The following is a 12,304-nucleotide window of genomic DNA, read 5'->3' as shown; positions in this document are numbered from 1 at the left end:
TGTATCTTATTTGCGTGTTATATTATTATTTATTTTGTTGCATGTTAAACACCACCGCTCACAATATTTATATCTAGTACACACAATTTTCTTGTCGTTTATACCTTTATATAACAATTCTTTCAAGTATTAAGGGTATACTCTGGGGATTGGGCCATGTGCTCCCTTTTTCAGGTCCCTGCCGCTCGTGCACGTCCCTCGATTTACCCTCCGCATGAGCCAATGGGCCTCTGACTCATGTGGATTGGGGTCCCCTTCGGAGTCAACCCTTTTAGAGAAAATTCTTTCAAGTATTAAATTTGAACGACCCCAATAATAAATAGTTTCTATTTTTGTTACAATTTGAATTAATGATTTAAACTTCGTTTAATTCAAAAACTGAGAAGAAAAACATAAACCACCAATTCCACTGTGTCTGATTCGGATTAGGTTTTTGTCCATCCGTTGGACAAATTTTAAGGGAATTTACTCGATAACTAGTCTCCAAATTAAAAATTTGGATCATGTAGCTTTTAAAAGTAGATCGACGACTCCTGTTTAATTTTTCAAGTAAATTAACATATATATTATCAAAATTTCAATCATCAAACAATATATTACAGTCCTACCTAATGTGAAGCAAAGTGGGAAGGAAGCTGAAAAGCCCAAACAGCAGCCCACAGCCGTAGATCTTTCTAGAAGCCACAGCACATTTCTTTTATCCTCGTCCGCCTTTTATTCTCTCTCACACGACCACCGCACTGTTTCCAAGCCACCGCCGCGCATTCGATCTGTTTGCAGGTATTGCAAACCCTCGTTAGATGTCCTCATTTTTTTTTTCAGATCAAATCTATTGTTGATTTTCCTTATTTCTTTCCTTTTTTTTTTTCCTGTAATTTGTTATCGTAAATTTTTTTTCTTCCTTGCTATATCAGGTTTAGAGGTTGTTTATTTATTTTCGGTGGATTTGATGTTAAATATAAAATGTCGGAGCTTTGGAAATTTTGATGACGATCTTTTGGGTTCTATGCCATTTGATTTATAATTCCATCGACTTCAAAATTTGCTGTACTTATGGAGAGATTCCAAATCGTATGAAACTGTGTTTTCCCTTGGCTTGGGTGCGTACAGAAAGTGCCTGTGCCAGAAATAACTTGAGCGTCTTTTATTACCTATCGTTTTCCATGGTGTAGTCTGAACATTTGTGTAATGGGAATGAGGGGCTGGCCGCCATGTGTATTTTACTGTTATGTAACTTTAAATGACTGTGCTGCAGGTGGCAACTTCCTTTTTCGAAGTAGACTGCTGCTGCTAATTTTAACAAAACACAAATATGAGTGTGGTGGGTTTTGACTTTGGCAATGAGAGTGGCGTGGTTGCTGTCGCAAGACAAAGAGGCATTGATGTTGTTCTTAATGATGAGTCCAAGCGTGAGACTCCTGCAATCGTATGCTTTGGTGACAAACAGAGGTTCCTTGGGACAGCAGGAGCTGCATCAAGTATGATGAATCCGAAAAATACAATATCTCAAATCAAGAGGCTTATTGGTCACCAGTTTTCTGATCCTGATCTGCAACGTGATCTCAAGTCGTTGCCATTTTTAGTTACTGAAGGTCCTGATGGTTATCCTTTGATCCATGCACAGTATTTGGGTGAGATGAGGACATTTACACCCACACAGGTTTTGGGAATGGTGCTTTCCGATTTGAAGATTATCGCCCAAAAGAATTTGAATGCTGCAGTTGTAGATTGCTGCATTGGTATACCTGTTTACTTCACTGACCTACAGAGAAGAGCTGTTATAGATGCTGCAACTATCGCGGGCTTGCATCCCCTTCGGCTTATTCATGAGACTACTGCAACTGCTTTAGCTTATGGAATTTATAAAACCGACTTACCTGAAAGTGAACCACTGAATGTTGCTTTTGTCGATGTTGGGCATGCAAGTATGCAAGTTTGTATTGCTTCCTTCAAGAAAGGTCAGCTGAAGATATTGGCCCATTCCTTTGATCCCTCTCTAGGTGGAAGGGATTTTGATGAAGTTCTGTTTCAGCACTTTGCCTCAAAGTTCAAAGACGAGTATAAGATTGACGTCTATCAGAATGCTAGAGCTTGCCTGAGGCTTCGTGCTGGCTGTGAGAAGTTAAAGAAGGTTCTTAGTGCAAACCCTGAGGCTCCTCTTAACATTGAGTGTTTGATGGATGAGAAGGACGTAAGGGGTTTCATCAAGAGAGAGGTGTTTGAGCAAATTAGCATTCCAATTTTGGAAAGGGTGAAAAATCCATTGGAGAAGTCTCTGGCAGAAGCTGGACTCACTGTTGAAAATATTCATTCGGTTGAGGTTGTTGGTTCAGGCTCTCGGGTTCCAGCTATTATAAAAATCTTGTCGGAGTTCTATGGTAAGGAGCCCAGGCGAACAATGAATGCCAGTGAATGTGTTGCCAAAGGCTGTGCTTTGCAATGTGCTATACTCAGTCCTACGTTTAAAGTGCGGGAATTTCAGGTTTGTTCCTATTATTTTTACCCGTGTTTCTGTGTCATCTCGATAACTGGACTCACTTATGGCATGCGATGTGTGTAAATTTTAATAACCATCCCATTCATGTGATACAGATGCAATCTAGTGACAATTCGACTTTCAACTCCTATTTACATACCTGTGTTTCTTGTTAACTTTCAGTTCGAAAGTGCGATGAAGTACTTAATGGTTGATTTGGAGAGCGAATAATGTTTCCTTGTGATCTTGATTACATTGTTGTAACTGGATTCGCTCCTATGGGTATATATATATCTGTGGCGCTGCCAAATGCTAATTGTCAGTTATATGAAATTTTATGCTAGGTGTTGTAAAAATTTTGGCACAATCTTCCCGTGAATTGTACATTCCAATAGCATTATGTTACAACCTCAGATTAAGAGCTCAATTTATATTGCAAATGGAATATAAATATTTTCCCAGAGATAACCTCTGTTCATAAACCCTAGCCTAAACTAGTATTTCCCTAGCCGATATGCTAGTTACAACTTTCAAAAGAAAATAACCGAATCAGAAATAATCTCCTTCCTCGCGCTTATATCTCTTACTCTCTGTCTAGACTTTCCAATGCTTTATGAGCCATTGGCTTGTTTTATCTCTTACTCTCTGTCTGTAACAATAATCCCTCCTTGAGAATAGCCTTGTCCTCAAGGCTATGTCTTGGACTTTGACTCTTGTCTTTTATTCTGACAATATTTTTGGAAGCACTGTGGACCTCTTTCAAAGATATAGATCGACTATTCCAGCAAGCTCTTTTAGTAGAAATGCAGAATAGTAGTCCCATTTTTGCAACCAATTTTTGGTATCTTATCTCCAATTCATACGAAGCCAACATTCCAATTTCAAACTTCCAACCAACATAAAAAACTATGATCTCAAAACCAAGGTCAACTAAGACACTACCACAATCCAGAAAATGAAGAGGATTGACAACAAGTGTAAGAAACCGATCTTCCACCGAAGATGTCAGCGACCCAATCAAATTGAATTTGCAACTAACCATGCTTTCTCCTACCTTTCCACGTGAACAAGTAACTGCCTATGGGCCTTCCAGACTTGGGGCTTAATTTTCTTAAATATCTAGGCACAATAATAATTGGGTTGGTAACAATACCAGGCTTCTAAAGAAATGCCTTGTCCTCAAGGCTAATTGTTGTAAGTCTGTTTTCAAAGTTCCTCTTCTTCTTGGTCCCAGAATTCCAATTTGAAAACAAGTTGTCAACTCTAACTTCAACTTCCATGTGTAATTTTGCGAACACATCACTGGCTAGAAAACGGTTAGCAATCTGTGGATAGAGTAAGCTAAAAGCCTTGGAAAGAGATGTAGGGACAAACTCTTCTTGGTCCTCGTTGAAGGCCTTGACCATGTCAGCAATAATTTCATGTCACCTTGCCTTGTGATTCGTCCTTTGTTTGAAGGATTGTCTCTACGAATAGAGCTAGAATTTTCTCAGAATGTGGTGTTATTTTCCCTTTGTCTGGTAATCTAGTTCTAGTTTTGCTTTGGACCCAAACGAATAATCTAACTCCACCCTAACTATCACAGCCCACAAACGATGAGGCACCATAAACATAAACTTAAACTTACATGTACTTAGCATAAAACCAACATCAATATCAACTTTTCCAGCAGCAAATTGAAATATGTAACATGAGATCGTGAAAGAAACGAAGTTGTTCTCGGTCCCATGATCCGAGCACAACTCCTCTTTAAATTCGCGTTTGTGAACGCTAATTCCAATCTTCACGCCCCCAATTTCCTGCCTCCAATCCAGCACACTAGTAGCAATTGGGTCTTGGGCTATTTCTACCCAACAAGGTCCAACACTAAGCCCTTCAGTATTGTGGCCCAATTCGTGTTCTCCAGCCCAATCTACCTGCTCCAGCATCGCAACCCATTTGGTGCGCACACCCCAGTGTTTTAAAAAGCGCGCTAGCGCGCTATAGCACAATTTTTATGTATCGCTCGTTCTTTGGCGATTTACACAAATAGCGCACGCTATTTGCCCGCGAGGCGCGCCTTGGAGCAAATAGCGTGCACTATTACGCTTTTCTGTCAGTAGCCCATGCTATTTGGGCCAAAAGAATAAAAGACCATAAATTAATTTATTTGACCCACAACTTATAAGTAGAAGCTTATTCCCACGTCCAAGCCCCAGAGCCGATTCAGAATTCCTCGCGCGAAGAAAACTTAGAGGTGATTCAGAATCTAAATTTTCCAGAGCAGATTTCAGGTGCAAATTTGTATTTTTTTTGGGTGATTTGGGTTTAATCTTTGGGCAGTTTTAGTTGGATTTATAGGTTGAATCTTTGGGTCGAATTTTGGGCAGATTATGTGGTTTTAGTTGTAAATTTTCTAAATTATTATGGTTTCATAACTAATTATCTCACTTATTTACTTATATTAGTATTAGTATTAGTATATTTCTATTTTTCTAATTAAATAATCGACGTGCACGAATAACTTACGTTATGCGCTGCGATATTTACACTATGCTATCACAGTCCAAAAACGCTACAGGTCAACGCTACGCCTTTTAAAACACTGACACACCCTCAATCCTCTGCCCTTTCACCACCGCCGCACTGCACTCATTTGCTTTCACTGCCTTCCTCCCACTATACCAACCAATTATCTCCATGGCGCAGAGTGTTGGGTAGCGCCCAATCCTTAATAGCCATCCGATTGGGTCCCCTTTATTGAACTCCACTGCTTTCACTCATTCAACTTGTTTATGATCTTCAATCAAATATGAAGACAATTTTGATCCCTCCTTAACCACCTCTTGATCTGAAGTTTTTATCACTTGGGTTAAATACGTTCTAATCTTCTCTATACATTTCTGCATCACCTTCTTAGTCACTTTCTTTGCATTTGGCAATGTTTGCCCATCGTTCTTTTTCAAGGCAGCCAGAATGGGGGTGAGTATAGCTGAAGACACATCTTCACTTTCTTCTAAAATCATAGTCATCACCACTCCCATGGACTCGATAACAATTTCTGATTGATGAACCTTCATAGCTCGAAGAAAGTGCTGAAACATCTCAATAATCAGCTTTTCACATTTTAAATTAATCAATACAACACCATACCTGACCTTAGCCATTATCTCGAGAATACAGGACCTCTTATGACAAGATCTGTTGGAAGGTGTCTGATAAATCCTTGAAACAAGATACAATCAAATAAAGAATATCATTCATTTGATCATTATTGTATGGAGCATCTGGCGCAGAAATTCTAACAATCTCACTGATGCAAGAGGCTGCTCCAACCTTGACATCAACATCGGAATGCGTCATAAATTTTTCTATGATCAATGTCTCCACTACCGGTGCAACAACCGTTATCATTGATTTGGTAGGTGATTGCTCCACTTTTGATATAAGCTTTTCAATTCGATTGAGAAGCCAGAGGAGTTTATCCTCAGACGATGAAAGTTGTGAATGATTTTTTCCCGCTGCTATAAGGCGATCTTCAAGCTTCATATTTCTTTAATTTGTGTGGTTGCCGTTTCTAGATTCTTTCCCTACTCAGATCGAGCAGGTCGGACCAATTGTTACAACCACATATTAAGAACTCAATTTATATTGCAAATGGAATATAAATATTTTCCCAGAGATAACCTCTGTACATAAACCCTAGCCTATGCTAGTATTTCCCTAGCCAAAATGCTAGCTACAACTTTCAAAAGAAAATAACCGAATCAGAAATAATTCCCTTCCTCACGCATTTCTCTTCCTATCCGTGTAGACTTTCTGTAACTTCCCCAAAACTGGAGGACGCTACTGAACTAGCATTCTTTAAAACTTAAGAAAATGCGGAAAAATAAAAACTTTCATTAAAAGGATCTGTGCATCAAACAATGGTACTGAAATCGTTCACAAAAGTTTTCCATCATGCAAAAAGAAAATAAATAGTTTTCCCTTCAACTACACTTTAAAGATGCACAAAAAAAAAATAATAAAGATTCCTCTAACAGTGCGCTTGTGCGTCGTCCCTCGCCGGACCGGCTACTCCGCTTCTTGTCCCTCGACATACTCGTCGATAATATCATTAATATCATCATCACATGCATCATTCAAATATAGTAAGTTTAAAGACTCAGCAAGAAACTTACATTTCATATCTATTGCATAATAAAACGTAATGCATAAGTTTAACTAAATCAAAAACATCATGGATAAGAACATATATCGTAAAATTCATTATTTTTGGGCAATGAAATACATGCAATTGTGATTGCCACCATTTATGAACACATTAGATTCCCATGATCACGGTCGTTGTACAACAAGCATATGAAACATACGTGCCTTGGCCAATATGCCTCTCATCTAGGCCTTGGCCGCATAAACTTTCATTCTTTGGAAGGGCCCCTCCGCGGCTCAATCTGGAGTGCCAATCCCGTACTGCTAGTGCTACTGCTACCACAAGAATACATACAACATCAAAATATTTTTCAGGCATCATCATTCATCATCGTCATGAAACATCATCATCATTATTCTTGAACTTCTCATGAACTTTTACAAAGATTTCATGGCTTTAAAACTTTCATGCTTGAAAATCATGCATGCTATTGAAAAGAAATGAGTTCCACAACTTTACATTCATAAAATTTTATGTTTACATAATGAACATAACTTCAGTGAGGAAAAAGTAGATATAAATGCACTGTACGCTAAATCGATCCACGTGAGTCGATCATTTCATTCTTGACATCGAAACTTGAAATTTTTTGCATAAAGACTCTTAAAAGTACTTAAAACGATCATAAACGTGAATCCCATTCAAAAACGGCATGGAAAATTTTCCGGACAGTACCAGCAACGGGGGACGCCAACGTGGTGCCCCTGCGCCACTCCTGAGAACCAGCAGTGCTGGGGCGCCAATAAAATGGCGCCCCTGCACCTCTGCTGCTGCCAGCGACGCCGGGCAGCGGCGCAAGGGAAAAGAGTTCTCGATTTTTTGTCTCCTCTCGCTCTTTTTCGATCCCACTTCAAACATTACTCACTCACACGTTCGAAAAGATGATTAAATCTATGAAAAATCTTCAAAACTCGAAAAAAATTCAACCGAAAACAACCATATTCAAAGGATTTTCATCATAACTTTGCACTCAAAATACACACACCAAAAATACTCATATTCAGACATTTTTTTCAAATATCTTTAACATCTTTTTCAAAAATCTTTACACCAAACGTCAAGAACGACTTACGTATCACAATTCTACATCATGCTCTTCAAAAATTCATAGAACCAATGCATCATACATAACTTACACATCAACAAACAGAATTTTCATATCAAAATACCTGTTTTTTTCTTGAATGGTGGTTTCAAAACGTTAAAAACTTACCTGATCGATGAAGGTTGGTATAATCTGGCTTCGGTAGCGATCTAGCCTTGCACGAAGGCGATCGAAGAACGTCTTTCTTCCTTGGTGTAAACTTTTGGACGAGAGAAAAGGGAGAGGGAAGGGGTAGGCGGCGTTGGGGAGAGAAATAGAATAAAAAAATGAACGCCAACTCCTTATATGACTAATGGGCTTGGAAGTCGGCCATTAGTCACCAAGCTTGACTTTTAAAATTTTTCTCCTCTACTTTTTATAATAAAACTAAACCAAACATTGAACTTAAAATAACTTTGAAATATTTGTTTAATCTCATTCGTAGGCTAGTCTCGTTTTTCTCAGTCCAAAACTAATCTCAAACTGAAAGCATTAAACTTAACTAGCAACATTAAAACATCAGCACAATCATAACATAAATTCTAAATCTCCTAAATAAATACATAAAATAATAATAAAAAATCATTTAAAATCTAGTGAGTGAATTAGTGAATCACTGGACCTTACACTTTCTAAGGCTTTATAAGCCATGGACTTGTTTTATCCTATGCCCACTATACAAAGGACCATAACAATTACATAATTCTTGGATTATGATCTTGTTGGTCCCTTTTTTGCAGGTGAATGAGAGTTTCCCTTACACCATTTCACTATCATGGAAAAGTACTGCTTCAGATGTGCAAAACGGAGCAGCAGATAACCAGCAGAGCACAATCGTATTTCCCAAGGGTAATCCTATACCAAGTATGAAGGCTTTGACTTTCTACCGATCGGGCACCTTTACAGTAGATATGCAATACACTGATGTCAGTGAGTTGCAGGCACCCACAAAGATTAGTACATACACGGTAGTATATATATAAACATATTTTTGTATGGTAGATTATTAACTTAATTTTTTGTATGTGTTACTGCTTCTGTTCTTTTACTCAAACTGTCATTGGGCTTGCTCTCAGGTGGGACCTTTCCTATCCACAAATGATGGTCGCTCTAAATTGAAGGTTAAAGTACGTCTGAATCTTCATGGTATTGTGTCAGTCGAATCAGCCACGGTAGGTTCACGTGATCGAGTTCTTTAATTCTTTAATGTAATATTATGATGGCTGTTTGACAAATGTTCTTGGAAACAAGAACTGAGGTTAGTCAAGAGTAATCAAGATAGGGAAAATAAAAAGGAAATTGTCTCATTTCTCTGCCTTGATACAATCTACCATTACCCTGTAACAGAATTTTCGCAGCAGTATATATCTCAAGCCGTGTACCAGGGTCAATTCTACGTGATTATCTGTGCCTTTTTGGCATGTTATTTCAAAAATATAATCAGATATTAATTTATATGGCAACATACATAAAAAATAGGATAAGTAGAAGGAACCCAGTTAATAATGATCAATATATTTTAGAAGGAATGGTGCCATAATACAGTTTATATTTGAAGTGATGTTCTTATGGACTGTGGATATTATTTGTTTTGGTACATACAACATAGTGGATTGCAAGAAAAGTGTCAGCCTTTATGGTTATCTTATGCACAACATAGTTGATTGCGTGATATTTTGTCAACCAAAGTGGTTGTTATTTTCTTCATTTTTTTAACTTTAAAATCACTGTTCTGTTTGGTCGGTCGATTTTCATGGTTTTATCTTATGCCAGCTCTTGGAAGAGGAGGAAATTGAAGCTCCAGTAGTGAAAGAGTCAGGAAAGGACCCAACAAAGATGGAAACTGACGAGGTTCATACTGATCCTGCTACACCCAGTATCGCTGACACTGATGTGAATATGCAAGATGCTAAAACTGATGCTCCAGAAGCGGAAAATGGTGTGCCAGAGACTGGGGACAAGTTTTCTCAGATGGAAACAGATAAGAAGGTTAGCTTACAATGGTTAAGTTTTCATGGCCGGTGACTTCCCTCTCTCCGTGAACTAGCTTTGGAGAAATTTTCTCTGCTCTTGTTCATACTGTTTCGGATTTTTATTGGGATCTTGAGTCACAAGTGTTTGAATCAAATATTATTTGCTCCTATCAACTACCAAATCGAGCTTGCCTTTTTGTGCTGAATAACTCTTTTTGAAGTTAATTGTGTGCTCTAATTCTCTCCCTTTTCTTGTTGCTTGTGTGATTGTCTAGCTAATCATAGTAGAGTTTGTGTTCTCTCAGCTCCAAATATGTTTTCTGTTCATCAGGTGGAAGTTCCAAAGAAGAAGATAAAGAAAACTAGCATAACCGTGTCCGAAGTTGTATTCGGGGGACTCTCGGCCTCGGAATTGCAAAAGGCGGTAGAGAAGGAATTTGAGATGGCGTTGCAGGATCGTGTAATGGAAGAAACCAAAGACAAAAAAAATGCTGTTGAGGCTTATGTCTATGAAATGCGAAATAAGGTATGCTACAGTATGTCGGTATTGCTAGTTCCTGGCTTAAGACATTCAGGTGCCAACGTCCTTTTGTGCATGCAGCTTCATGACAAATATCATGAGTTCATATCCGATCCAGAGAGAGAGCAATTTATTTCTAGATTACAAGAGGTAGAAGATTGGTTGTACGAGGATGGGGAAGATGAAACCAAAGGTGTTTATGTAGCTAAACTTGAGGAGCTCAAGAAGGCAAGTCCCTTGAAGTTCAGCTTCTGCACATCTTTTTGCTTCTCATTTTCAAAATTTATGATGTATTTTGTTGGGGTTTATAGCAAGGTGACCCTGTAGAGCAGCGTTACAAGGAGCATACAGACCGGGGAACTGTGATCGATCAACTTAGTTATTGCATCAATAGTTACAGGGAAGCAGCATTGGCAGACGATCCCAAATTTGATCACATTGATTTAGCTGAGAAACAAAAGGTTCAGTGTTGTCCATATGCCTATACACTCATGCATTGTTAATATATGCTTCATGGTGTTGAGCAACTTTTGTCATTCTAACTGCTCAGGTTTTAAATGAATGCGTGGTAGCTGAAGCTTGGTTAAGAGAGAAAATACAACATCAGGATTTACTTCCAAAGTATGTAACTCCAGTTCTTTTGTCTGCTGAAGTGAGGAAGAAAGCTGATGCTCTTGACAGGTATTGCAGAATTGGTTCATGATTGATTATGAACATTTTCCAGTTGATAGTTAATATGTTTCATCCATTCTCTCTTTGAAACTTGATGCACTTATTTTTATTTGAGATGCACAAGCATGTCTCGAAGCTTTGACAACAACTATTTTACCCTTGCTGCATGGTTTTAGCTAATAGTGGAGTGATGCTGTCTTTTTGAATGGACATCCAATTTTGGATGTATCAGTCTGAAATTAAAGTCTCACTAATCCTTGAATTGTGAAATCAATGCTTGACGTCTCTTTTCTCACATGTTTGCAATGTTCCTTGTCGACGATAAATATTCAAATCATCTTCAGTATTCTTTTTTAGTTTCTGCTAAATGTATATCCAAGTCTACGAATACCTTTACAGGTTTTGCAGGCCTATCTTGATGAAGCCAAAGCCCGCAAAACTGGTCACGCCTGATGCACCTTCACCGGCATCATCATCCCAAGGAGGCGAGTCCCAATCTCAAGGGCCGGATAACACAAACACATGCGACACTGCAGAATCTGGAGAAGAATTAGCATCAGCCGATGGACGGCCTATGGATACAGACAAATCCGAGACTGCACCAGCTTAATGCGAATAGGTACATCAACATCTTATGTGTGAGTTCACTTGTACGAGTAGGAAATTTGATTTAAACTTCCCATTGGCCATGACTGCCATGAGTATGTTTTTATGTTGGGATCATTTAAATGATGGTTTTTTTACTAATACTTCTCCAGGTTGAAAAAATCATACTATTGTTGTAGGTGGCTCGCTATTATAGTTCTGTTTTTGAGAAGGGTTTGTTGGGAGGAACATATTGACCCCTCGTTGGTTTAATGTAACTTTAATACTTCATATGTACGTGAATTTTGCATTATTGTGTGGATTGCCTCCTAGTCAACTGTCAAAAATTCCATTTTATCATGCTTGAAGCTGCCCCATGTTTTATCGAGTGATCTACGCCTGACTCGACCTATTGGTGGATCAGTTGGGGCCATATGGATTCGTGGGGACTTGGGTACTTGGGTACTATAGTCCACGGTTTGTTACCCGTCATTAGGCTTTTCCTGTATTGCACGTGTTTCTTTCCATATGATTATGATTTAAAAATATGGTGTGAATTTCGATCATCCAATGATATTATTATGTCAAGTGGAACATAGATAAAGGCTACTGCTTATGGGTCAGGGTATGGTGAAGTCCCCACCCTTTCAAAAATTATCTTAATGTCAATTACACTTCATTTCAAAAACACATATTGCTAAAATTATAGATAATTAGGGTCTATTTTTTTTTATGTATTTTAAAAATGTTTTTTAAGTTAAATATTATTGTATATTATTGTAAAAAATTTATTATATGAAAA

At 38.2% G+C, this 12,304-nt stretch overlaps 1 protein-coding gene across 2 annotated transcripts; it reads left to right on the top strand.

The window, feature by feature from the left end:
- Positions 1–579: 579 nt before the first annotated feature.
- On the top strand, positions 580–11,834 carry LOC140880005 (heat shock 70 kDa protein 14-like). Of its 2 annotated transcripts, none has more exons than XM_073284039.1 (10): positions 580–780; positions 1,256–2,482; positions 8,493–8,720; positions 8,829–8,924; positions 9,526–9,741; positions 10,057–10,251; positions 10,327–10,477; positions 10,561–10,706; positions 10,796–10,926; positions 11,317–11,834. In XM_073284039.1, the coding sequence occupies exons 2-10, from the start codon at positions 1,313–1,315 to the stop codon at positions 11,525–11,527; spliced, it is 2,544 nt and encodes an 847-aa protein (XP_073140140.1). In that variant the 5' UTR covers positions 580–780; positions 1,256–1,312; the 3' UTR covers positions 11,528–11,834. The 2 variants fall into 2 exon arrangements, with proteins under 2 accessions (XP_073140140.1, XP_073140139.1); XM_073284038.1 differs by having other exon boundaries at positions 585–780; positions 10,327–10,473; positions 10,557–10,706.
- The last annotated feature ends 470 nt before the right edge of the window (positions 11,835–12,304 follow it).

The sequence above is a fragment of the Henckelia pumila genome, chromosome 2, assembly GCF_033568475.1.
Source record: "Henckelia pumila isolate YLH828 chromosome 2, ASM3356847v2, whole genome shotgun sequence".
In the NCBI taxonomy this organism is placed as follows: Eukaryota; Viridiplantae; Streptophyta; class Magnoliopsida; order Lamiales; family Gesneriaceae; genus Henckelia; species Henckelia pumila.
The sequence above is the reverse complement of the archived record's forward strand: the minus strand, read 5'-3'. Positions and strand labels throughout refer to the sequence as shown.

Coding starts and splice junctions, on each gene's coding strand:
- LOC140880005 (XM_073284039.1), top strand. CDS start 1,313: ATGAGTGTGGTGGGTTTTGACTTTGGCAATGAGAGTGGCGTGGTTGCT. Junction 9,742..10,056: donor AGATGGAAACAGATAAGAAG/GTTAGCTTACAA, acceptor TCTGTTCATCAG/GTGGAAGTTCCAAAGAAGAA. Junction 10,927..11,316: donor AAAGCTGATGCTCTTGACAG/GTATTGCAGAAT, acceptor ATACCTTTACAG/GTTTTGCAGGCCTATCTTGA.